The sequence below is a fragment of the Myxocyprinus asiaticus genome, chromosome 11 (genome assembly GCF_019703515.2).
Source record: "Myxocyprinus asiaticus isolate MX2 ecotype Aquarium Trade chromosome 11, UBuf_Myxa_2, whole genome shotgun sequence".
In the NCBI taxonomy this organism is placed as follows: domain Eukaryota; kingdom Metazoa; phylum Chordata; class Actinopteri; order Cypriniformes; family Catostomidae; genus Myxocyprinus; species Myxocyprinus asiaticus.
Genome location: NC_059354.1, coordinates 41,823,123 through 41,849,824, shown reverse-complemented (window position 1 = coordinate 41,849,824; position 26,702 = coordinate 41,823,123). Strand labels below are relative to the sequence as shown.

The 26,702-nt window shown below is 41.4% G+C and overlaps 2 protein-coding genes across 12 annotated transcripts; both read right to left on the bottom strand.

Annotated features, from left to right (window-relative positions):
* LOC127448086 (signal transducer and activator of transcription 1-like) lies at positions 1–26,702 on the bottom strand. 2 transcript variants are annotated; one of them, XM_051710362.1, is made up of 24 exons: positions 26,579–26,702; positions 22,411–22,538; positions 21,994–22,138; positions 21,780–21,875; positions 21,570–21,659; positions 21,077–21,155; positions 18,105–18,199; positions 15,069–15,220; positions 14,172–14,330; positions 13,855–13,947; positions 13,481–13,540; positions 13,336–13,365; positions 13,085–13,175; positions 12,924–12,962; positions 12,746–12,829; positions 11,089–11,187; positions 10,860–11,001; positions 10,690–10,745; positions 10,307–10,401; positions 9,518–9,657; positions 9,229–9,417; positions 891–981; positions 690–744; positions 1–550 (listed from the first exon to the last, which is right to left on the bottom strand). In XM_051710362.1, the coding sequence occupies exons 2-23, from the start codon at positions 22,536–22,538 to the stop codon at positions 726–728; spliced, it is 2,172 nt and encodes a 723-aa protein (XP_051566322.1). In that variant the 5' UTR covers positions 26,579–26,702; the 3' UTR covers positions 1–550; positions 690–725. The 2 variants fall into 2 exon arrangements, with proteins under 2 accessions (XP_051566322.1, XP_051566323.1); XM_051710363.1 differs by lacking the exon at positions 26,579–26,702 and having other exon boundaries at positions 21,994–22,151.
* LOC127448087 (saposin-like protein 11) lies at positions 18,222–20,513 on the bottom strand. 10 transcript variants are annotated; one of them, XM_051710372.1, is made up of 3 exons: positions 19,846–20,513; positions 19,417–19,689; positions 18,222–19,377 (listed from the first exon to the last, which is right to left on the bottom strand). In XM_051710372.1, exons 1-3 carry the CDS (start codon positions 20,110–20,112, stop codon positions 19,171–19,173), a joined length of 747 nt encoding a protein of 248 aa, XP_051566332.1. In that variant the 5' UTR covers positions 20,113–20,513; the 3' UTR covers positions 18,222–19,170. The 10 variants fall into 10 exon arrangements, with proteins under 10 accessions (XP_051566332.1, XP_051566327.1, XP_051566325.1 ...); XM_051710367.1 differs by having other exon boundaries at positions 18,222–19,260; positions 19,651–19,689; XM_051710365.1 differs by having other exon boundaries at positions 19,417–20,513.

The following is a 26,702-nucleotide window of genomic DNA, read 5'->3' as shown; positions in this document are numbered from 1 at the left end:
TACAAACATTGAATAGTCTTTATTGGAACTGCACATTATATAACATTGTCCAATAGTAAAGAATAGATACACATTTGGATTTGAAATGGTATATCTGACTGTAAAATGCAGGTTGAGGTTTATTGCAAAATTATTTCTATTAGAATGTATCTTGCTTTGTGGTCCAGTGGTGTGAACATGAGCAATTAAGGCAGTGGTATACATTATAAATATATTTAGATGTGCAATTATAAATAAATGCTTCACAAGATGGATAACCTTCTTTTTCCAAATAAATGACTTCACAGAAGCAGAATTTCAGAGTTTTAGTATGGATCCACTATTGCAGCACACAAATTCACGAAAATAATAATTATTAAAATTCACTCTCAGTGACAACATGCATGTTTGTTTTAACCATATTTTCACATTTTAATGTAAACGACAAAGATAGTATAGGATTAAATCGTTTTAACAGGAAATGTCTTCTCTGCTTTAACAGTGAGAATTTTGGATCCTCCTCTGAAAGGTGGAGAATATTGCTGAAATCCTAATATGGCAAAAAGGGAACCTGGGTAAAAAATTTGGAAATCATCAGTCATGTCCATTGTACATTAGTGTAATATATGTTTGATATACAGTATTTTTAGAACAGAATCATTGTCCTTTAGATTTAAATTAGGTTGCTCAGTGGAGTGAAGTGCACTTACTGAACAAGTGTGTCCAACCTGTGTCCTTGATGTGTTTTAGTACCGCCTTGTGAGTCTTGATCCAAAATTAAGAAATGGGGATAAATAAAATGTGAGAAATGCATTTCCATGATACAGTATGAACAATATTTGCTGATGTTACTCAATTTGCTGGCATGTGGTTTGTACTTTGTCAAAAAAGTAAGGAAAGTCATTGCTTACACTTCTGACACAGGAATCATGCGTCTGCCCATATACTGGTCAAGAGTATGGGGGCTGTGTATTGGTCTGTCTATCTCCATCTCTTCTGAATCTGAGGAATGCAGTAACATTAACTCATAAATGCCCAGATTTCTCAGAGATATTTCTTTTTTTAGATTTATTTATACTTTTACAAGGATTTGCATCTTACAAACGAACATATTGTGCAGTTCTTTTGCATATTTTAAATGCATTTGTATATGTAAATGTGAAATGGCAACTTTAGTGACTGGTGGGCACATTTCTCTATATTCCTTTATGGTACAGTGTAGCCAAATGGCAACAATTAATTTTCTTTCACTTTCTCACCTGTCAGAAAAAACAACAACATACTGCTTTGTTGGAAATTAAAGGGCAGTCTAATGCTGTTTTTAAGCCTCATGATATTTGATTTTGTCTCAAAGGGGTCACCATTAGAGGGGAGACACCTGCTGAAGTTCTCCACAAATTGCTCTATTAAACATTTCTGTATTATTCTTCTACATCATTATTTATTTTATTTTATTTATTTATTTTTGCTCCACTTTTGATAAGTTAATTAGATGGTGTTATTTACTGATCAACTTGTTCTAACATAGTTTTACAGAATCACAATGGAACTTCACTTCTGCATTTTCTCCTTGGGATTTTTTTATAGATAGTGGCATCAAATATATTATTTCATTTATTCACTTATTTGGACATGTTTACCATAATATAATTGCATTTATAACTAAATTAATACAATTATTATTTCTATTTTTTATTTTTTTAGACAAAAATGAACATGGCAATCTTTTATGGAAAGTGTAAGAAGAGTATACAGTTACTACTTCCAGTAGACAACAGTGTGGATAAGCTAGGCTTTAGTGACAATAATTGATCATATTGAAGAACACATGATAATGATTTTGAATGATTCTGAATTTTAATTTGTAGGAATTTCAAGTGTATTAATGCATCAATTAATTAAAGAATTATTCATTTAATTCAAGGAAAAATGTATAATTTTTAAGAAAAGTTTGAGCTAGAACAACTACTTAAGTATTTGAATCTGTCACATCTCTAGAATAAAATACTTTAGTCATTGTTCTAGCTCCATTCAGAGTTGCCATATGGCAACATTTCTAAATTTGTTTGGAATTCTTTCCAAAAATTTTTTTTATTATTATTAGAGCTATTTTATGTAAAAAAAATAAATAAATAACTTTAAACCATTAGAACACAATGCAGGGATATAGAAAATCCCATAAAACTGTAACATCTGAGCGGCCTCCTGCCCACCAGAGGGAGCCCTCACCTGAATTCTGAACTGTCACTTCCTGTTTCCTGCCACATCAGTTCCTGTAATGTAATTTCCTGTTTGTCTAGTATATAAGCCATGCATGCTCATTCCCATATTGCAAAGTATTGCTAGATCATCTGCCTTACTAAGTGTTTATATCATTGCCGTATTGCCTAGTGTTTTGACCTGTTTGTTTTGACTTCTCTTTTGGGTCTCCCCTTTTGCCTGTTTGCCTGGTTGGACTGCTTTACTGTGTTTTTGACCTCACTGCCTGTTTTTCTGACACTGTGTTTGGATTTTGATGGACTGTTTGAATAAACATCCGCATATGGATTCTTCCTCGGCTTCCGCCTCATCATTACAGAATACTTCGCCCACTATTCAAGCGGCGTTCGCTTATCAGAGCGAAATGCTGAAGAACTACCAAGAGCAGCTCAACAAACTGCAGTCGGCAAACGATCATTTGACCCACTATATTCGATCGCTTCTTTCGGCTACACCACCAACGGTAAGACTGGCGTTGCCAGACAAGTTTGATGGCTCTGCAGGACAATGTCGTGGTTTTATCAGACAAGCACACATTTATGTTGAAAGCCAGAGAGATCAGTTTCAAAGTGAAGCAAGTAAATGCACTTTTCTGATGTCATTGTTATCTGGTAAGGCGATTGATTGGGCTGCAGCGGTTTGGGAGATGGATTCACAGTTTCGTTCCTCCTTTGCATACTTCTTACAACTACTCAGATGTGTTTGAATATCCCCAGGGGGGAAAGGATATTTCCACACAATTGTTACACATGTCTCAAGGCAACCGTACCGCTGCAGATTTCGCTATTGAATTTAGAACCCTTGCCGCTCAAAGTGGATGGAATGATGTGTCTCTAAGGGCTGTTTTCAAACAGAGTTTAAACCTTGAGCTTCAGACAGAACTGGCCTGCAAGGGTGAGGATTTAACGTTCTCTGAGTTTGTTACTATGGCCATCAAGATAGATAACCTGTTGAGAAACAATCCTAAGAGGAAATCTGCTCATCTGCCTCACACACTACCTCACTACACCAACCGTCAACCAAGAACCCATGCAAATAGGCTATGCACATCTATCTGATGAAGAGAGAACTCGACGCCGCCAACATGATCTGTGTTTTTACTGCGGTGAAGCAGGCCACCATAACGTCGAGTGCCCACACAAAGTCGGGAGAGCCACCACTACTACCAGACGGGGGAGTGTTAATCAATGCTCTCTTCAGATTTCAAAATCGTTGTTGATTCCTGTTCAGCTGACCACAAAAAATGGTCCCATTACCTTGACTGCGTTGATTGACTCTGGTGCTGCTCTGAATTTGATCAACAAAGATATTGTCAAGAAATACAGTCTACCTACGTTACCTTGTGTTCCCACAATTTGCATCACTAATGTCAACAAACCCATTGAGGGAGGTATCACCCGACAAACTGCACCTGCACAGCTACAGATTGGTCTGTTCCATAGTGAAAACATATCACTCTACATCATTGACTCACCCAGGTATGAAATCATCCTTGGACAGCCATGGTTATCTGTTCACGATCCTGTACTATCATGGTATCATGGAGAACTGTCTCACTGGTCCAAATTCTGCCTCACCCATTGCATGAACATCAATATGCCAAGACCATGTCTCGCCACGAGTGTTGAGAGTCCGTTCACTGCCCCCAGTCCCAAAATTCCTGCCTGCTATCACGACTACTTAGAGGTATTCAGCAAATCCAAAGCTACAAAGCTACCACCACACCGCCCCTGGGATTGCACCATCGACCTTCTGCCCAATGCCATGCCACCTAAGAGTAAAGTCTACCCACTATCGCGTCAAGAATCTCAAGCCATGGAAGATTACATCGAAGAAGCTATTAACTCTGGATTCATTCGACCTTCAACCTCACCAGCAGCAGCAGGTTGTTTCTATGTTGAGAAGAAGGACGGAGGTCTACGACCATGCATTGATTATCGTGAACTTAACAACGTGATGGTAAAATTCCGCTATCCGCTCCCTCTTGTTCCTGCTGCCCTGGAACAACTTCGCGAAGCAAAGATATACACCAAGTTAGACTTAAGAAGCACTTATAATCTCATCCGGATTAAGGAAGGTGATGAGTGGAAGACTGCATTTCTCACCACCAGAGGTCACTATGAGTACTTGGTGATGCCGTTTGGGCTAGCCAACGTGCCAGCAGTGTTTCAGTCATTCATTAACGATATCTTCAGAGACATCTTGAACCAGTATGTTATTGCCTACATTGACGATATCCTGATTTACTCAAAGTCGGAAGCTGAACACATTGAACATGTCCAAAACATCCTCTCTCATCTTCTTAAGCATCAACTCTGTGTAAAAGTTGAGAAATGTGAGTTCCATGTTCAGAAAACAACGTTCTTGGGATATCACAAGTCATTAGGGAGTGGAGATGGACACTACGAAGATCCAGGCAGTCACAGAATGGCCCCAACCATCCACAATCAAGGAACTTCAAAGATTTCTAGATTTTGCCAACTTCTACCGGCGTTGCATCAGGAATTACAGCATGATCACCTCTCCTTTGATGTCTCTTATGAGAGGGAAACCATCAAAGTTAAAGTGGACAAACGAAGCCACCATCGCCTTCACAAAACTCAACTCAAGTCAAGTTTTACTTCGGCACCTATCCTGAAACACCCTGACCCTAACCTCCCATTTGTAGTGGAGGTGGATGCATCTGACTGCGGAATTGGAGCAGTACTGTCACAGTGTCAGGGTCAACCAGCTAAGTTGTACCCGTGTGCATTTTTTTTTTTTTTTTCAAGAAAACTCACTTCTGCCGAAAGAAACTATGATGTTGGGAATAAGGAGTTACTGTCCATGAAAGCTGCGATAGAGGAGTGGAGACACTGGTTGGAGGGAGCCATTCACCCGTTCCAGGTTATCACCGATCACAAAAATCTTGAGTATGTAAAGAGTGCCAAGAGACTAAACTCACGTCAGGCCAGATGGTCACTGTTCTTTTCAAGATTCCAATTTATTGTGACATATCGCCCAGGAAGTAAGAATAGCAAGGCAGGCACCCTCTCCAGACGCCATGACCCTCCTCTCCAAGTTCATTCACCTGAACCCATTCTCCCTTCTTCTGTAATTATCGCTCCTGTGAACTGGGACATCATGGAGGAGATCCAAAGAGCCACGCAGCAAAATCCTCCGCCTGCTCTGTGCCCCCCCGAACAAACAATATGTTCCCCAGGAACTACGACAACGGGTCATGCAATGGGTTCATACCTCCATCACCTCAGGTCATCCAGGTATCTCATGCACAATCAAATTAATCCACAATGCTTTCTGGTGGTCAACAATGAACAGAGATGTAACTGATTACGTGAAAGCCTGCCAAGTTTGTGCACAATCAAAGACCCCCAAGGAACTGCCATCTGGTCTTCTGCAACCACTACCCATCCCGCAACGTCCATAGTCTCACCTCTCAATAGACTTTGTTACTGATCTCCCTCCATCCGAAAATTTCACAACAATTCTTGTCATCATTGATAGATTCTCCAAGTCTTGCCGTCTTATCCCCCTCAAGGGTCTGCCAACCGCCATGGAAATGGCTCAAGCCCTGTTTCACCAGGTTTTCCGCATCTATGGTTTACCTGAAGACATCGTCTCTGATCGGGGGACTCAATTCACATCTCAGGTGTGGAAAGCCTTCTGCCGACAATTAGACATCGATGTGAGTCTGACGTCAGGATATCACCCCCAGTCAAACGGTCAAGTCGAGAGACTGAATCAAGAAATCGGTAGATATCTGAGAACATACTGTAGCCAGGAACAGAATCGGTGGGCAGAGTTCTTGCCATGGGCAGAATATGCACAGAATTCATTAACCCATGCCTCTACAGGACTAACCCCATTCCAATGCGTGCTAGGATATCAACCTCCTTTGTTTCCGTGGTCTGGCGAACCTTCCTCTGTTCCTGCGGTCAACGACTGGATACGTCGTAGCGAGAGGGTATGGGATAGCGCTCATGTCCATCTTCAAAGAGCTGTATGAAGGCAAGAACTCCAGGCTAACCGAAGACGGCGCCCACATCCTCGCTACCAACCGGGACAGAGGGTCTGGCTCTCTACGAGGGACATCAAATTACGTCTGCCGAGCAGGAAGCTCAGCCCAAGGTATGTTGGCCCATTCAAAATCGTAAAACAGATAAATGAGGTTACATATCAGCTTGAGCTTCCTGCTAACTACCGCATCTCTCCATTTCATGTCTCGCTCCTCAAACCGGTCCACCTGAATGCTGATCCCAATGCTGAGTCTCAAGAACCACGGCCTCCGCTGGACATTGACGGATCGCCAGCTTATAGGGTGAACATGCTGCTGGACTCGAGGCGTAGAGGGGGTCAGCTCCAATACCTGGTGGACTGGGAGGGATACGGGCCTGAGGAGAGATCATGGATACCTGCTTCTGATATTCTGGACCCCTCACTCATAGAGGAATTTCATTGAGCCAGGCCAGACCACCCAGCGCCACGACCACGGGGACATCCACGCCGAGCGCCAGGAGTCGCTCCTGGGGGGGGGGGGTTCTGTAACATCTGAGTGGTCTCCTGCCCACCAGAGGGAGCCCTCACCTGAATTCTGAACTGTCACTTCCTGTTTCCTGCCACATCAGTTCCTGTAATGTCATTTCCTGTTTGCCTAGTATATAAGCCATGCATGCTCATTCCCATATTGCAAAGTATTGCCAGATCATCTGCCTTACCAAGCGTTTATATCATTGCCGTATTGCCTAGTGTTTTGACCTGTTTGTTTTGACTTCTCTTTTGGATCTCCCCTTTTGCCTGTTTGCCTGGTTGGACTGCTTTACTGTGTTTTTTGACCTCACTGCCTGTTTTTCTGACACTGTGTTTGGATTTTGATGGACTGTTTGAATAAACATCCGCATATGGATTCTTCCTCGGCTTCCACCTCCTCATTACAAAAACCAATGCAAAGATTTAGATAATAAGTGGTTTTCTCCACAGGTCACTAAAGTTTTAGGTGAATATCTCATCCTAAGATTGTCTACTATATGCTTGCTGTAAAAACATCTAAACTCAGCAAAAAAAGAAACGTCCTCTCACTTTCAACTGCTTTTATTTTCAGCAAACTTAACATGTGTAAATATTTGTATGAACATAAAGATTCAACAACTAAGACATAAACTGAACAAGTTTCACAGACATGTGACTAATAGAAATGGAATAATGTGTCCCTGAACAAAGTGGGGGTCAAAATCAAAAGTAACAGTCAGTATATGGTGTGGCCACCAGCTGAATTAAGTACTGCAGTGCATCTCCTCCTCATGGACTGCACCGGATTTGCCAGTTCTTGCTGTGAGATGTTACCTCACTCTTCCACCAAGGCACTTGCAAGTTCACGGACATTTCTGGGGGGAATGGCCCTAGCCCTCACCCTCCGATCTAACAGGTCCTGGATGTGCTCAATGGGATTGAGATCCGGTCTCTTCGCTGGCCATGGCAGAACCCTGACATTCCTGTCTTGCAGGAAATCACGCACAGAATGAGCAGTATGGCTGGTGGCATTGTCATGCTGGTGGGTCATGTCAGGATGAGCCTGAAGGAAAGGTACCACATGAGGGAGGAGGATGTCTTCCCTGTAACGCACAGTGTTGAGATTGCCTGCAATGACAACAAGCTCAGTCCGATGATGCTGTGACACACCGCCCCAGACCATGACGGATCCTCCACTTCCAAATCGATCCCACTCCAGAGTACAGGCCTCGGTGTAACGCTCATTCCTTCGATGATAAACGCGAGTCCGACCATCACCCCTGGTGAGACAGAACCGTGACTCGTCAGTGAAGAGCACTTTTTGCCAGTCCTGTCTGGTCCAGCAAAGGTGGGTTTGTGCCCACAGGCGACGTTGTTGCCGGTGATGTCTGGTAAGGACCTGCCTTACAACAGGCCTACAAGCCCTCAGTCCAGCCTCTCTCAGCTTATTGCAGACAGTCTGATCACTGATGGAGGGATTGTGTGTTCCTGGTGTAACTCAGGCAGTTGTTGTTGCCATCCTGTACCTGTCCCGCAGGTGTGATATTTGGATGTACCGATCCTGTGCAGGTGTTGTTACACGTGGTCTGCCACTGCGAGGACGATCAGCTGTCCTTCCTGTCTCCCTGTATTGCTGTCTTAGGCGTCTCACAGTACGGACATTGCAATTTATTGCCCTGGCCACATCTGCAGTCCTCATGCCTCCATGCAGCATGCCTAAAGCACGTTCACGCAGATGAGCAGAGACCCTGGGCATCTTTCTTTTGGTGTTTTTCAGAGTCAGTAGAAAGGTCTCTTTAGTGTCCTAAGTTTTTATAACTGTGACCTTAATTGCCTAACATCTGTAAGCTGTTAGTGTCTTATCGACCGTTCCACAAGTGCATGTTCATTAATTGTTTATGGTTCATTTAACAAGCATGGAAAACATTGTTTAAACCCTTTACAATAAAGATCTGTAAATTTATTTGGATTTTTACAAAATTATCTTTCAAATACAGTGACCTGTATTTTTGCTAAGTTTATATTCATCAAAACATATTTACACATGGATATACTGTAGGTTGACAACTCCCAGCAGGCTTAAATGGGTTACCTCTTCAATTGTTCTGATTGTACTTCAACATTCACAATGCATACAAACAGGATATCCAACATATAAGAAAATATTAGAATCACAGAAGAGAAATGTGCCAGGTATAGGGTGCACAGAATTTGCAATGTGATACATTGTATTACACTGCATAATGCATTTTTGCAGCACTCATAAGATATACATCATACTATTCTGGAGCAAGATGTGGACCTACTTCTATAACTTTTGTTTCAGTTTAATACTTAAATCTTAGCCTTTGTTTATTTGTTTGTTTGTTTACTTGCAAGTCAGTTCAAGCAACTGAATCAACTGTCAGATCAACAATCAAATAAAAGGTTTCGTACAAAACGGATCTACTGTGTGTATAAACGTAATTGTAAAGGAGTATCTACCATCAGAGGGGCTAGTATAGTAACGACCAAAGGCGACGTCCCTTGGGATGTCTGGATAAAGGTAGATGAGGGGGTTCACTGGAACCTTCTCTGTAGAGGTGAGGTGATAGTCACGGATGATGTTCGGTAAAGAAATGGTCACCAGATCTGACCTAGTGTAGGGCTTCACCGAATGCATCTTAGGTTTACCTGTATTTCATGCACATTATGATACTCTCGTTAGGAACACAGCAGGATACTGTTTTTGTGTTTCTTTTCATCTAACATTCCAATTTAAAACAACACGCACCATCCTGTGAATGCTCCACCCATGTGATGGTGATTCCTCCATCTCGACAGGTTTCACTGAAGCGCAGAAGGAAAGTGCCTGGGAGTTTGTCTCTTAGCAAAGCCTTCTCTCTCTCTTTACTCAAAAAACCCATAATGTACCTGAATATGTGTGAGAACGAGAGTGAAAACCTTGATTTATGTCCCAGTGGATAAAAAATGTTTAACAAAAGTCAGTGTTATTAATTTTGTGGCATTATAACACTGTAAATCTCTACACAGCTTCAGAGAACAAGAATGAACAAGAACAAGTCTCGTTTGATCTTAAAGTCAACATGAAATGGCAAGATTTTAAAAAGACTGCATTGCCTTCTACAACAGTAGCCTAAAATAATGCCCAAGTAGTTATTTGACTATTGGTTAATATTAACCAATTTAGGTCTAGGAGACGTCAACCAAAAACAGAGCACATTATTAAGTTTTGATTAAAGATTACAGAGACGTTTTCATTGTAATAGTGTGCACTGTTGAAAAATCTTACAATAAGACCACAAACTTGTATAAAGAAAGTGAATAGGGTCCTTTTTATTTCATGTTGACTTAACAGTTGGAACTGGCTCATTTAAAATCAGTTAAATGTTTAATTTAATTTAAACAGTTAAATTTCTTTTTAGCACTTCTAGGAAACTTTACAGAATTATCTGTACAATGAACAAACAACAGCTGATCTACACATCTAAAATGATAACAGATTCTAATATAGCAGATAGATCATTATTTGTTCCTGTGTCTGCAATTAAGTATTTCTTACCCATCATTCCAGATGTTGAGCAAGTGTCTTTTAATAAGGTCCAAAATACCATCTATCCACTGCCAGAATGGTACACCCCTCACATTAGCAGACATCTAAGTGAAAACACACTCATTTGATGAGCTCAGGCTAAAGGATATGCTATAGCCTTGCTGTACCTTGTCATTTATCAAGTTACCATATTTCACATCTCACAGCATCACATAATGTATTCAATCAGAGTTGAGTAGTGTTTTGCCAAACTTATTATAGTCATGTCTGCTCTTTGTGGTTTGGTTTCAACCAGTTAATTATGTGATGACAGCAAAAACTAACAGAACTGTTTGTTAAAGAATGTGAAAGCAACTTTACTATTTTTGTTTCAGTCATTTCTATAAACCCACCTTGCAAAATGTATTCCAAAAGATGAGTCCCTCAGGGTCACTTTGGGCTTCACAACCTGAAAAGAGATGTAAGTTCCAAAACAACATTTTCAAACGGTGCAATGCATTTAACTATGAACATTTACTCTGAACCATTTCTAGCAGTGATATACTGTAGGAAAAAAGCTCACCAAGAAGTTTGTCGGCCAGCATTCTGAGCTGCTCAGAGTTCAGCACTCGTTTGGTGACAGAAGAAAATTGCCAACTGATCACCTTTGATAGCAGCCCCCATTTCACTGGTGGTGGATTCAAGAAGAATGCCAGATTCTGAGACTGAGACAGTTAGAGGGACAACAATGGAAACATAAATGGAGGGGGAAAAATGTTTCTGGATACAACAATGATGAAAAACAGCCTTACTTGGGGTTCACTGCAAAGCATGTTGTACCACAGGATGGAGGCCCAAGCAGTAGATAATTGATTCACATGGGAGATCACCACAATAGGCAGTGATGTGATCTGTTTAAACACAATGAAATGTTAACAGTGAAACATAGTTAAATGCAATAGATATCAGGGTTGTACTCTATTCAGAATTGGATTAACAATGTCATTTAAATTCCAATCAAATAGTAACATTTGAATTGAGTTAGCAAACAGAATGCAGAATTGTCATTGGAATTTGAATATATGGAAGTACCATTTAAATGGAATTAAATTCAAAGAACTTTATAGGTCTTTGAACTTTTTATCTGTTAACCAATCTGCTCGCTCACATGTGACATGTTAAGCCAATCGTCTCGCATGGTGTATGATGATTGGTCCTTTGACATGTATTCGGGTAACCAATCAACTTGCGTCTCTCTCTTTGTCTAACATTTAAATTGCTGTTTTGCAGTTAAGCCGGTTTCACTGTAGCACGATGCAAGAGTTTTTCTCTGAAAATGCTATTTGCTCAGGTGGTTGGTGGGGCTTTTCTTCTAGAGCTTGCACGGTAAGGTCTGCTTTTGGCCATGACACGTAGAAGCATGTCTTTAACAAGGTAAGCCTTAGCCAAATCTGGCTGGCACGCATTGCTATTAAAAGTCATTAGATTAAATAAATCCATAGCTAGTCTAAGTCACTAATTAAATAAGCTCTGGGCTTTTTCTGGTTCAGATACACATTATGAGTTAGGTCACTAGCCATTTAAGCTTTTCAGCAAGGAGGCCGGGGCATACATAGAAATTTAGTTAATTAGCATTACGCCATTTGGCCAGTGGCCAAGGCACACCTAGCTAGCATACACTCGGTGCACATGGCTCTTCGGAGTAGCAGAAGTACATAAGTCTTGGTGATAGATCTGCTTGTTTGAGGGGTTGTGTTTTGTATTTATGCGTTTTGCGCAGCCTCCCTGCTTTGGGGATTGTTTGTAATGTCTATTTGTGCAGCAGCATGTCATACATATTGATGATGTCAGTTTTTCGTTTTGTCTAATTGTGCAGCTGCAGCAGCATGTCCATATGCGAACTAAGTGTGTATATGTTTTTTCTAGCAACAGCAAGTCTCCGTACTTGTTCTGCAGCAGCACCAGCAGCGTAGCATATCTAGTTCACTAAGACCAATATCCTACAAATATGAAATACCCACATTAACATGCTAATCTTTCCGAAAGTTGTCATGACTGAACTGCTGTAATTGTAGTTTGTAATAATGCATCTTATTTTGCAGTATGAACATAACATATGGAGTCTAAATGTATTAATTTGAGTTTATGGACCATTGTGGAAGAACACTTCCACTCAAAGTTTTCAAAATGGAGCTAAACGGCATGAAGCAGGCTTACAAAGGACAACTAAGAAGTTAACTGTTGTTGAACCAACACAATTTGTTGATTTTCATTGAATTGCAATTCAGTAAATTTCTCTTCCTGTCATTTCAAATTCCAATTCAACATCCTGTGGGGTGTGGCCAATTCAATTCAAATTCTAACACATGGATTGAAATTCTGAATTTTGGTCAACCCTGATTAGTTTGGTTTAAGAAACACTTAAGAAATTCTATATTTCAGATTTCTCTACCAAATTAGTCACTTTACCGATAAATCAATAGATAGTTCTGGCTGAACAAACTGAGTTTCAAAGCTAATTAAATGCAGCTCTTCAGAAATTATATGGGGAGTCTGTAATAAAAGAAAAAAAAAATTAATACCAACAAACAATTCCTTAAGGATTTCATCATTTTATGTGACTTTGTAAATTTTTTTTTAGCCCTACCTCATTGGTTCTTTTGCTAATTTTCTTCTCTTTTAATTGCTGTGGAAATAAGAGGGAAAGAAGAAGTAACATTAGATTGACAATTAGTCATAATCATGTATTTATGATGTGCTGTCATTTCTGTGCCTTATCTGTTTTGTCCTGCATTTTTTACGTCATACCAGATGACGGAATTCTGCTGCTAGGCATCCACTGGATTCCTCTAAGTTCATAATTTTAAAAGCCGTCCCTAAAATGTTGAATATCCTGGTTCTAGGACATTACACAACAGACAACTGCATCACTTGATGCATGGTGGCATGCATAAAAATGCTAAAAGGCTCTATGTAATGAACTACATGTAATTCAAAACATGATATTGTTGTAATGAATAATACGTTTGTGCTTAGTTTCTATGTCAAATGTTACATACCCTTTCAATGTGTTCCTCTCTGTTAAATCTCTACAAGAGAAAAAATTCATATGAATACATGTATAGTATATATGGACACACATACTGTATATACAGAGAGATGATAGATAGATAGATAGATAGATAGATAGATCTTTTTACTTACTTGTCAATGGAGACTTTTACTTTGAGTTGACAGTTCAATTCAGACAGTTTGACTAGTGATCTACAAAATTATAGAAAATAAAGGAAATGGGTTATACCTAAATAAATATTAAAAGACATTTTAATTATGCTTTAGCGGTGTATAATTAATTAATAATTATCACTGCAGGATGTATTGCTGTTATCTGTGTACCACTTAGCAACCCATCCAACAACACACGCCTCTGAGACCGCAAAGACAGATATCGTAGAGCTACAGTGTCTGCAAAGGTGCTAAACCTCAAATTAAAAAAAAATGGAGCAGTTTTCCTCCGAGCGACACTGCATTTCAGTGTCTGTGAAAAACTTATTGACAGAAACTTCAAAGGAACCTACCTGATCTTAACTGTAAATTGCACACCCGTTTTTATTACCAAGGGTCTCTGTGGGTGTGTGGGCATGCATGGCTGTCTCTCCACCACAAGGGAACTGAAAGACACCACAACCATTTTCATCCTGTTCAAGTCTATGATCTATCATAAGTGACGTATACCACAAATTATAATAAAAATCGAATACAAATTTAAACCAAAAATGCTCCCACTCTAATCAAGATTGCCAGAAACTTACCAACCCTTTTTCTTTATTCTACTTCTGCTTTGAATATAAAGCCAAAATGTAAAGGATGGAATGGTTAGAGTGTTATATCTCACTTTAATATGAGGTTTTTGAAGAGTGAAAGGGCCTGTTCATCCAGCTGGCTCTTGCCAAGAGTGAGGGGGTCATTGTCGTAGGTGAATTTCTGCACCAGTTCTTGCAATTTCTTCAGCTGCTGACGGATCTGCTGCAAACATTCTGCCACCACAGTGAACCTGTAGCACAATTCATGCTTTATCTGATTAATACAGTACATTAGCTGTGCCAATACATACATACACAGCAACTCCATCAGTGCTATGGACAGCACCAAAACAAACAATGTCCACTTATACACATATGCAGCTAAATACAGTTGTCACAATTCTTCTGAGTGCTTAATCCCATTCTGTACACACAGAGTTTGGTTATTTAAAGCTGAAGTGTGTAACTTTTTCTGTGTTAAAATACTTTCTCCTATCCTAGCTTAATATGCAGAGACAGACAATAATAAGTAAAGGCCAAATGTTGATGGGGATGAATAGGGTGGAGAATACCACGAATGAGGCCCCTCATGGGAGCTGGGGGCCTCCCTGCAGCCACGGGCCCCATGGCTAATTGGTTAATATTAGCCGGTTGGTTAATATGGCCTGTAATAAAGCCATTTGTAGGTTAATTTTCTCAAAAACTGTAATAACTGTCTTTCTGTGGAACTATAAAAATACCTCTGTTTGTTTTGAGTGACCTCTCCATATCGACACGACAACATTGACTCAACCAATGGCATGAGTCGGGGGCAGAACTATCAGTTTGTTAGATCAATGGCAGACGGAGGGGGTAATTAAGAAGGCTGTTTGAAAACAAAGTTAATTTTTGCAGTTCCATTCGGTGGTGCTAGTAGCACAGAAATTACACACTTTAGCTTCTGCTGTGGGTAATTTTAGGTATAAACAGCACTCCCTGGAGGTTCTCACCAGCTCTGCAGTTTGTCCAGGCAAGCGTTGGGCGGTCCTCCAATTAAAGCCATTTGTTGCCGTTGTTTCCACTTAGGTACTTCATCTGATATGAGTGTGTGCTGGATCTGCTCTGCTAGAGTCAGTACATTAGCTATTTCTTTTATCACCACCTGCACACACATATACAGTGGCCCCAAAAGGTATTTCGAAACTTTAGCCACTTTTAAAACTGCATGAGTGTTATCATGTTAGATAACAAAAAACCAAGTGGGATTTATTTTAAAGAAAGATAACACAAGCACATTTTTCAAGCAATGCATTCACAAAAGATGTATTAATTTTGAAATGATAAAACAATAGATATACTAAGAACAATATTGGCACTTTCTCGTTGTCAAATGTCCAAAGTGTGTGTAGAACCTGTGACTACTATCCTAGTGTAACCAGTCCTTCTCAACCAGCTCAGAGCGGGATTCAAACCAGCGTCAGCTGGCATGGGAGGTGGGTGCACTAACAAGGAGGCTTTTGGGCTCATCAAACTTTCCAATAATTCATAAATAATATTGTATATGTATGGTATATATACTTTTCTTATTCTCTCTTTGAAAGCCTGTGATTCAGGCTCTGTTTGCTCTATGTCATGGCAAAAAGTTAGGTTATTCCCCTAAATTCACTCCTCTAGATGGCAGTAATTTTTCTCTGTTACCTCACATCACAATATATTTGTTCTGGACATCTGAAACATAACATTGGATTATTTGCCCAAGCAAGCTCATAGACAAGTGGAAAATGGCTCATTTTAAAGACAACAACCTAAGGTGTAAGCTGAAATAGAGTTTGTGGCAACTTCGGGCTTACAGAAGTAATTGGAACAGACATGATCCATTTGTCTTTGTTGTCTTAAGGAGATTATAGATCACCTTGTGATTTTTTTGATAATAATTTGATTTTTAGAGTTATGGCAACAAAATTATTCCTGAGAATTATTCCTAAGAACAGGAGAATTCATTTGATATAGAACTTGTCTATTTTAGTGCAATTTGAAAAACTTTATTCATATACTTCATAAATCCATCCACTCAATATGTAATGTTTAACTATGTAAGGAACACTGCTGAAGAGATATACATATACGGCAAACAAGAAAACGTCATGGTTACTTGTGTAACCTCCGTTCCCTGATGGAGGGAACGAGATGTTGTGTCGATGTAGTGACACTAGGAGTCACTCTTGGGAGCCCGAGACACCTCTGGTCTTTGATAAAAGGCCAATGAAAATTGGCGAGTGGTATTTGCATGCCACTCCCCTGGACATACGGGTATAAAAGGAGCTGGTATGCAACCACTCATTCGGGTTTTATGCTGAGGTTTTATGCTACCCCAGAACAGGGCTCTTAGTTAGCATGTGTACTGGGCCGGCAGCGAGTCTCCGAAAACTCGACTGCCACAGGGCTCGGAGGAAGTCAACCAGGGAACAAAGTTTGTGAATACTACTGGGAATTAATGGTACACATCTTCAGCTCCAAGGGAGGTGGAAAATGCTATGTGCAAGCGATACACCCGGCCAGCTGTCCCGGGCTTATCTGCTTGTGTTGCGTGCCACTACCTGGGACAAAACCGGTTCCACCCAGAGATTGTAGAACTTTGCACAGGTGTTGGGTGTTGCCCAGCCCGCTGCTCTGCAAATGTCTGTTAGAGAGGCACCCCTGGCCAGGGCCCAGGGAGCCGCTACACCCCTGGTAGAATGGGCTTGTAGCCCTACCGGGGGCGGCATGTCCGAGGCGACATATGCCATAGTTATGGCATCAATGAGCCAGTGGGCGATCCTCTGCTTGGAGACAGCGCTTCCTTTCCGCTGTGCACCAAAGCAGACAAAGAGCTGCTCAGAGATTCTAAAGCTCTGTGTGCAATCCAAATAGATGCGTAAAGCGCGCACCGGACATAACGACGACAGGGCTGGGTCTGCCTCCTCCTGGGGCAGCGCTTGCAGGTTCACCACCTGGTCCCTAAAGGGATGGTGGGAACCTTGGGCACATAGCCCGGTGAGGGTCTCAGGATCACGTGAGAGTAACCTGGACCGAACTCCAGGCACGTTTCGCTGACAGAGAACGCTTTCAAGCTGAGGCTTCCGACTGGACGAGCCCGCTCTCCGATGCTGCGCTCGAGAGCTGATCACTTTCGCGGGCTCCGAATAAGAGGTCGAACTCGCCGTGAGACGAGCCGGCGGACTCATCCGGAAGCAGACGAGCGCGCTGAGGAATGGGAGGTCCGCGGGGGGATACCCGGCGGAGGCGGTTCCATTGGGGTCCCTAAATCGCCCCCAGTGCTAGCCGTGCTGGCCTCATACCCGTGGGTAAAAGGACCGAGGCAGGGAGCCTCTGGGATGGCTTGCTTTCTTACAAAGGCGAGCCGCAACTGCAACGTTGCCATGGACATATCCTCACAATGAGAACATGACCATCCACGAACACTGTCTCCGCGTGAGCAGTGCCCAGACACGAAAGACAGTGATCGTGACCGTCAGAAGGCAAGAGATAACGAGCGCAACCAGGAATAACACACAATCGGAAAAGCATCTTTAGAAAGACGTGTCTTTAAAAAGATGTTCCGTGTGTGCCGCTCTTTTAGAGAAATATACTCTTTTAGAGAAATATGCTCTTTTAGAGAAATCTCTTTTATTTCTGCCAAAGTGCACCAGTGCATTCTCTGCAGTGCACCAGTGCAGAGGGGGGAGAAGCTGCTGAAATGCGCCGTCAGATCCAGCAGAGGTGAATGAACAGTAGTATTCAGCTCAGTGAGCATGACCGTTCGGCTCCGAAGAGAAAATCTGAATGAGTGGTTGCATACCAGCTCCTTTTATACCCGTATGTCCGGGGGAGTGGCATGCAAATACCACTCGCCAATTTTCATTGGCCTTTTATCAAAGACCAGAGGTGTCTCGGGCTCCCAAGAGTGACCCCTAGTGTCACTACATCGACACAACGTCGAGTGAGTGACAGATAGGGAACTGTGCACCATATATAGCTATGAGCAAGTGTATTTAATCTTGACCTACCTCTCTTTTTATTTTCAGCCCAATAAACAATTGTCTAATAACCATTTCCTCCTGCTGGATCTCTTTAGTTATCTTGGCATTCATTTCAGCTTCCACTGAAAATATAACAAAAAATTAATGGCAGTTTCTTCATTTTATATGTATTTATTTTCATCCAGGATTGTTATACACTCTCAAATGTAACTGATTGTGTGACGAGACAGGAGAGGAATGAGGATCTAAATGCAGCCTTTAATAAAACAAAAGTAAACCAGGTAACTCAGAACATAATGAAACAAAACAAGGAACAAAGCACAGCATAATACAGATGAAGACTGACAAAAAACCAGGGGAAAACAAGGGAGTGAGGAACACCTGGGGAAACAATCAAGGGAAAACCAATCATGAAAAGAAACTACAAAAAGGACTACAAAACTAACAGGAAACAGGAACTAAACCAGAATTTCAACATAATTCAACACAAACAACAGGGAATGTGACAGAGCCCCACTTTTAAAGGAGCAGATTCCAGACGCTCCAAAAAACAAAAAAAAAACTAATTGTCCATGGGGTGTGGGGGAAAAAACAGGTAGTTCTGGGGGGGCACAAGGGGAGCAGAGGAACAAGGCAAAGTCAGGGAGGCTTGAAACCAAGGCGAAGCTGGAGGGATGGAGAGCCAGGGTGATGCTGCAGGCTCGGAGAACCAAGTAGACCAGAGCAGATCAGGCAGACAGCAAAGTAGACCAGAGCAGATCAGGCGGACGGCCAGGAGACCAGAGCAGATCAGGCGGACGGCCAGGAGACCAGAGCAGATCAGGCGGACGGCCAGGAGACCAGGGAGACCAGAGCAGATCAGGGGGACAGCCAGGAGACCAAGGAGACCAGAGCAGATCAGGCGGACGGCCAGGAGACCAGGGAGACCAGAGCAGATCAGGCGGACCGCCAGGTGACCAGGGAGACCAGAGCAGATCAGGCAGACGGCCAGGAGACCAAGGAGAAGACCTCAAGGTGTGGACTGGGTCAGGAGGCCTGGGAGGTGGCCACAGGGCCGAGACAGGGTCAGGAGGCGGCCGCAGGGCCGACAGGGTCAGGAGGTGGAGGAGTCTGTAGGAGGAGTCTCTAGGAAGCGGGCAGAGCTGCAGGAGGTCGTGGGCATGGGCAGAGACTCGGGAACGACCTCCGTGGTCATGAACATGGGCAGAGACTCGGGAACGACCTCTGTGGTCGTGAACATGGGCAGAGACTCGGGAACGACCTCCGTGGTCGCGAACATGGGCAGAGACTCGGGAACGACCTCCGTGGACGCGAACATGGGCAGAGACTCGGGAACGACCTCCGTGGTCGCGAACATGAGCAGAGACTCGGGAACGACCTCCGTGGATGCGAACATGGGCAGAGACTCGGGAACGACCTCCGTGGTCGCGAACATGGGCAGAGACTCGGGAACGACCTCCGTGGTCGCGAACATGGGCAGAGACTCGGGAACGACCTCCGTGGTCGCGAACATGGGCAGAGACTCGGGAACGACCTCCGTGGTCGCGAACATGGGCAGAGACTCGGGAACGACCTCCGTGGTCGCGAACATGGGCAGAGACTCGGGAACGACCTCCGTGGTCGCGAACATGGGATGAGACTCGGGAACGACCTCCGTGGTCGCGAACATGGGATGAGACTCGGGAACGACCTCCGTGGTCGCGAACATGGGATGAGACTCGGGAACGACCTCTGTGGTCGCGAACATGGGCAGAGACTTGGGAACGACCTCCGTGGTCGCGAACATGGGCAGAGACTCGGGAACGACCTCCGTGGTCGCGAACATGGGATGAGACTCGGGAACGACCTCTGTGGTTGTGTAAATGGGAAGAGACTTTTCTTCTCTTCCTCCTCCTCTGGATGGCCGAAGTTGGCAACGCTGGCTCTGGGACGGACGAGGCTGGCAATGCTGGCTCTGGGACAGACAAGGCTGGCAACTCTTTGGCCGTGGCAGGTGTGGGCTTGTTGACCGTGGCAGGCATGGGCGCTGGCTCATTGACCGTGGCAGGCGTGAGCGCAGACAATTTTTGAGGTAGGGTCTTCATAGACCTACACACCGACATCAGTGGCAGATCATACAACTTGGAGACAGGGGCCATGGAAGGCTTCGAGACAGGGGCCGTGGACGCAGGTTTTGGCCCGGGGTTCCCGCCATAATCCACTGATTAAGTGGAACCGCTAAGTTCCAGAGCCTTCTCCACATAATCGCTGAGCATCCAGTGAGGATCAGCTGGAGGCATGAGTTCCCTCAGTGCACTATTCAGACCGGCCCAGAAGAAAACCACCAGAGAGCAGTCTGGATAGTGCACTACGTTTTCCAGCTCTAAAAACTCACGGGTGTGATCCTCAACTGGACGGTCCCCTTGCTGAAAGAGTAGAATCCTGTCGGCCGCTAGATCCATTTCTCGGTCAGTCTTTCTGTGACGAGACAGGAGAGGAATGAGGATCTAAATGCAGCCTTTTTAATAAAACAAAAATAATCCAGGTAACTCAGAACATAATGAAACAAAACACAGGGAACAAAGCACAGCATAATACAGATGAAAACTGACAAAAAACCAGGGGAATAAAAGGCTTAAATACACAAGGGAAAACAAGGGAACGAGGAACACCTGGGGAAATAATCGGGGAAAACCAATCATGAAAAGAAACTACAAAGGACTACAAAACTAACAGGAAACAGGAACAGGGAACTAAACCAGAATTTCAACATAAAATTCAAAACAAACAACAGGGAATATGTGACAGATTGCATAGAACTCATCTGTACATTTTTATATTTTTATATGCAATTTACTGTGATTGTCACCCCAATACTTCAGATCAACAAATGAGATTTTGCTACATCATGCGACCCAGCTAAAACATGGTGATGCTAATATAGACTTACAAAATGCCCCAGATAACCATAATTCACCCTAATACACTTTTCTTACAGTAAAGAATTGCAGAATACTTACGTCGACTCTGCAAGGTCTTTCTCTTGAAGTCATACTCATCTTGCACATCCTCCAGAACCTGAATGTCCTGTTCTGTTTCCTGAAAGAAAATACAAATTGCAGCCTGTTAAAACAAAATGTAGTTTAAAGATACATCTATCTTGGACTAATTCAAGGTAAAACAGGAAATTCTGTTTGATTGTTTAAGCAGATCCAAAAGAGCACATCAGATCTATATGATAACAGTAATTAAGGAAAAGCAGTAAGGTAGTGATATCAAAATCAATATGCTACTCAAATTTTGAAAGTGAAGGTGATTCTGAAAATCTATGGTTCAGGCAGCTATAACATCCTTTTTTTTTTTTTTTTTTTTTTTTTTTTTTTTTTGGTTACAGCTCTTATGCAGGATTCTATTCCTGTATGTATAAAATAAGTAGAATAAATGTCTGGAGAAACTATTGCTAACCTCTTTTCTCTCCAACCTAAAACTTCATTATTCATTAAGATGGTTTACCTGCACGCTCTTCTTAAAATTGTTGACTTTATTGTCCAACTCACTGTGTTGTTCCATCGTAATACCCCCCTGTGAGGAGTTAGATTGACCCTGAACACAAAATCAGGTGTGTACTTAATGTAGACCAATGAAAACAAAAGCACTTAGTAAAAGTCAGTTTTAAATGCCAGCAGGATGCATGTCATTGTGACTCAATAAGGAATGTCTTACTTGAGTATTAACTGCAGTTTCCAGAATTTTTCTCTCTTTGTTCAGAGTGTTGGATATGATCATAGCCATGTGAACAGGATCTTTCTGGAAGTGCTCCTAATGGGAGATGGATATTTGCAATGGTCGAGCCATATATTTATGATAAATGATAACAGTCAGAATTTATCTTGAAAGTAATAATGTTAGAAAAACAATGCAGTAAGAAATTGTGCACCTGTACGCTGCGCTTGATTTTGCGTATATTATGTTGCAACAGGAAGTTGTTTCCCAGGCTGAAACGACTGTAGTGCTCATCTAGTTCATTTAGGAGCTCATGGAAGCGCAGGGTTGCCAAGGACACATTACTTGCAACCGATTCCCTGCAACCAACAACTGGAAATGAGGATTTAAAGCATTGATGCAGAAACTCAAATGTGCTACAGTGTACTAAAAGAAAAGAAAATATATGTTTATGATTGTATTTATTTATTTTAAAATATAATAAAATACAAAAAATATAAAATGTCAGGATTTACAGCAGTGATGTGGAAATTAAATTACATTTTAAATTAAATTATTAAATTCTCATCCAAAAAGAGGTAAAAGGTTTATGCAGATAAACAACAGCTTTTATATGTTTATCAAATCTCACCAGTCATGACCCTCAATCCATTGACTGAGATACTGACGAATTTCCATAGGGAAAGAGTCATTATAAAGCTGGTCCACTTGCTCTAAATACCAAGAGTCCAGCAGCTGCAGCTGTTGCCACAGTGTCATCTAGTAAGCAGAAACATGCCATCCATTATTTCACATGAGCCTTTATTTCCAACTTTCTGTCTGTGTTGACATATCTCACCCAGTATTGTGCTAACCAGGCAATGAGTTATAATTAAGTAATAAATTACATAAAAATTATATAAAATTATACAATTATTTGTATTGATAAAAAACTAGCAATATAAAAGGTTAATATATATATATATATAATTATTGTAAATCTGTGCTAAACCTTTAAAATAATTGCGAATCCGTTCAAGATGTTTGATTATGCTAAAAATCCCTATTCATATAAATAGGTACTATTCAGTCAGATAAATTAGTCGTATTGAAATAGTCTACGGCAGATCAAGACATCACAGGACAAGTGGCGCCTGCAGCTGTACAGCCGTACACACTGTGCATACCATGAGCACTCCGACTGACCTGAGAAATATTTACTCTCAGAATATTTCACCAATCATGAAATGTGTCCCGTATTTCTGCTGGCTGTTTAAAAGAACTAGCGATGCCCAATTTGCGAAAGAATAATTCTTTTGAGTCGGTTCCTATCAGTGAATTACCAAACGCACTTGCAAAACGGTCTGAATCGATTCGTGATTCAGTACAATTAGTTCAGAGCGCTCTCTGAATCATTTGAAGCGGTTTCTCACACAGTAAAACAGTATAGGGATATTTACGAATACAGTGCTGGATACAGTGTAGGCCTAGATTTACCTACAGTTAACTGAAACAAAAGTCTGTCTTTTTGAGAGGTAACTTTGAGAAACTTCAGCTAGTGCTGTATCATGTGAACAAGGGGCTGTTCAAACTGAACGTGTATTTGCGTCCGCTCGCGCTGTTTTTCAATCGTTTTCCATTCGCTAGATGGATGTCTTTGACAACTGTGTCACGTTTCACTGTGTTTTTAGCATCTCTCACGTGAGCGCTGCATTTTTAGACGCTGTGTCAGATTAAAAAGAACTTCAACTGATAAAAACGCGTCTCGAGACCATGGGCGGTTCTAGGGTCAGTAGACATCCGGGGTTTAGCCCAAAGACATCTACGTATGCATCATAATACACGGGATGCGCTTTAAAATATGTTTAAAAGATACATAGGCAAAGAGCATTTTAAAATTAAGTATTTCAATATTGTTTGTTAAAGAATACAAAACATAAAAAGTATGCCTGAGCATAAAATTAGTTGGATTGAAAACATTTCAGATCAACCAACTGCTTTATTCCACCACTGTAGACAATCATCCGCAATCCTCCTTGAGAATACTGCTCTATGCTATTATCATTTTTAATCAAACTCATTGAACACAGGCTATATGTTTATAACCTACAAATCCAGTGCCATGACACCAAGCTGTTATTTCTATTAGGAACCTGCCTACAGAACATCCACAAATTATATCATATTCATCAACAAATATGCATGGTCACAAAGTGAGAATACCAGACTTTCCAAGATGTTAGATTAACAAACAAAAGTACAGCACAGGTAATGAAAATAACAAAAATTAAAAGAATATAATGATGAAATAGTTGTCTCTTACAAGGCTGTTAAGGGACAAATAGTTAGCCTCATTTGACAGTGCAATTAATTAGTTACACGGTATGAAGCAGTTAGCAGAATACATCTTGCTGTTGAAGTGCTGATGTCGGCTGAGGAGGTTTTACTATTTCTTTTTTTAAAATGTCCATTTCAATATTCTAATAAATCTCCTCATCAAGACAAGTGCACACCTATGAACCATTTGGCTCTATGGAGGTAATTATATCCAAAAATTTCCATTCTCATTGGTTGGATCGTATGTAAGTTCTTATCAGCGATTGGCCAGTTTACATGTCAATTAGCACTTCTTGTCTGATTGGGCGGTTCTTGTCAAGAGTGAATGAACACACTGTTTGATGGGCACCGAGCAATTCTAATAAGGATTTTTTTATTATTATTATTTATTTATTTTATTATTATTATTATTATTATTATTATTATTATTTTACTGCGCGCACGAAAACTCGGTGATTAGTAAAAAGTTATAAAAACATTCGGGGTTTTTGCTGAAATATCCGCTGCTTAAGCCCGGTAAACCCACCCCTAGCGCCGCGCCTGCTCGAGACACCAGGGCCCAGTTGCACCAGCTATACCTGTTGCAACTTAGCCTATTTGTGGCGTAAATGGGCACTAAGTCACAATTTACGCGCTACTAAATATTTGAGCGTTGCACCCTTAAATTTAGGTAGGACGAAACCCTAAGTATAAGCTAAATATTTACGGAAGCCTCCGACCAGGAGTAAAGGATGGAATAAAAAAGCACTCACTTAATGACATCAATGAGCTCATGTTTTGGTTGAAAGGCTTCAGTCCTTTCTACATATGATGACGTTGGCATTTACACACGTTTACATTTACGGGAGAAAACATTACGTAAAAAACTTGCTTCTTCATCATGAAACCGATGTAACGGTGCACTTTCCTGTATACGTCGCCCGGTGTCAAGTTTCAACATGAAACAACGAAATATATAAAATATTCAAATGAATAAATGTCTATTTTTGCAGCCTGTTGTATTAGTAGCCTATGTATTTATTATCCCTTATTCATTTTAGATACAGTTATTGAATATTGTTATTTACATATGCTAAACTGCCGATATAATTAATGAAATCTTGTTTTATTACGTATCGTATTTTAATAGGGATATAATTAATTACAGCTGACAGTTACGTGAGCAAACAAGGTTTGAACATCAACCGTAACGAGATAAAACTGAAATGCATGGCTTTTTAACAGTTCTGTGTACAAATTTGAAGGCTGCTTATTGGATAAATACAGATAAACATCATATTATGCGACAACGCATTACTTTACAGAGAGTTTACGACCTGTCAGTTAAGTGTTGCATTAACAACAGGTGGTGCAACCAAATTAAGCACTGACTTAGTTACAAACTAACTAGTAGTTACTAAGCCCTTAGTGTGAACTTTACGTCTCAACGCAAAGCTGGTGCAACCCTACCCAGGTTTGTAATTAATGAAAAACAGGCCTACAGATGTTGCTTCGCTCTCACTCACAGACACGCGCGAACGGACGAGTTAGGGGCCCTTCACACCGAATGTGTTTTTGCGCACGTCTGTTCTGTTTTCTCATTGTTTTAACACCTGCTTGACGACTGTCTTTGACATTTGCACCGCGTCTCGCTTTTTCTTCAGCGTCTCGCGCTTGACCGGCACTATTTAAACACCATGTCAATTTAAAAAGAACTTCACAGTTTGAAAAACGCATGTTGAGACCCCTGCGCTCCGTTTCATTCTTTGCGCTGCGTCTAGATTGTTTTTAGCACAGTTGTCCCGAAGATTTGAACAAGTTCATGCTGCATAGAGGGGACTGTTGCATTGTTTCATATTATACCAGGTTGTTCTGCACCAGTGGTGAAGTTTCAGCAAATAAACGGTAAGTCAATGCCTTTCCCCCCTTCTGCTCTATGTACTAAGGGGCTGCTGTGCCTTGTTATAACTGTGTATGTTTACTGTTTCAGTTATGCTTACATAAAACACAGCTATACTAGGAGAAGATACTAGGAGAAGAAATTAGATGTTAAGCTGGTTAATAGACCGGGTAGGGTCGGGCCACACGGTCTAGGGTTCGGGTCGGGTTTCACTTTAAGGCCCGTGCAGACCTCTAGCAGATTTCTGTGCATACCCTCAGATTAAATCCTGCAGGCGCCCATCCAATCAACACTTAGCATGCCTAAATATAATTATTTTCTGTGTCATTAATACCATATTTAACATTCTTTTCCAACTGTAAATGTCTTGAAATATATCTGTCATCGCATTACAAACATCTAGCAAACTGCATTAAATAGCATTCTTATTCAGTTTATCCCGTAGCTTTTAACATGAAAAAACACCATAAGATAATATTACATTTGATCAGACATTTAACCTGTAATAATGACAACATCTTTCAATGGTCAGTGCCAACAATCCTGTTGTGATTTCCAATAGGAAATCAGTGTTCTAAACCTACCCAACATAACAGAAAATTACCTTTTAACATAGAAGAGGTCTCAAGACACAAAAGTATTTCTCAGGCTGAGGAAATCTAAGCACAGACTAAACTGTCTCTTCTCCAACTTCAGACTTTTATTCTCCCCACTGATCCCAAAATTGT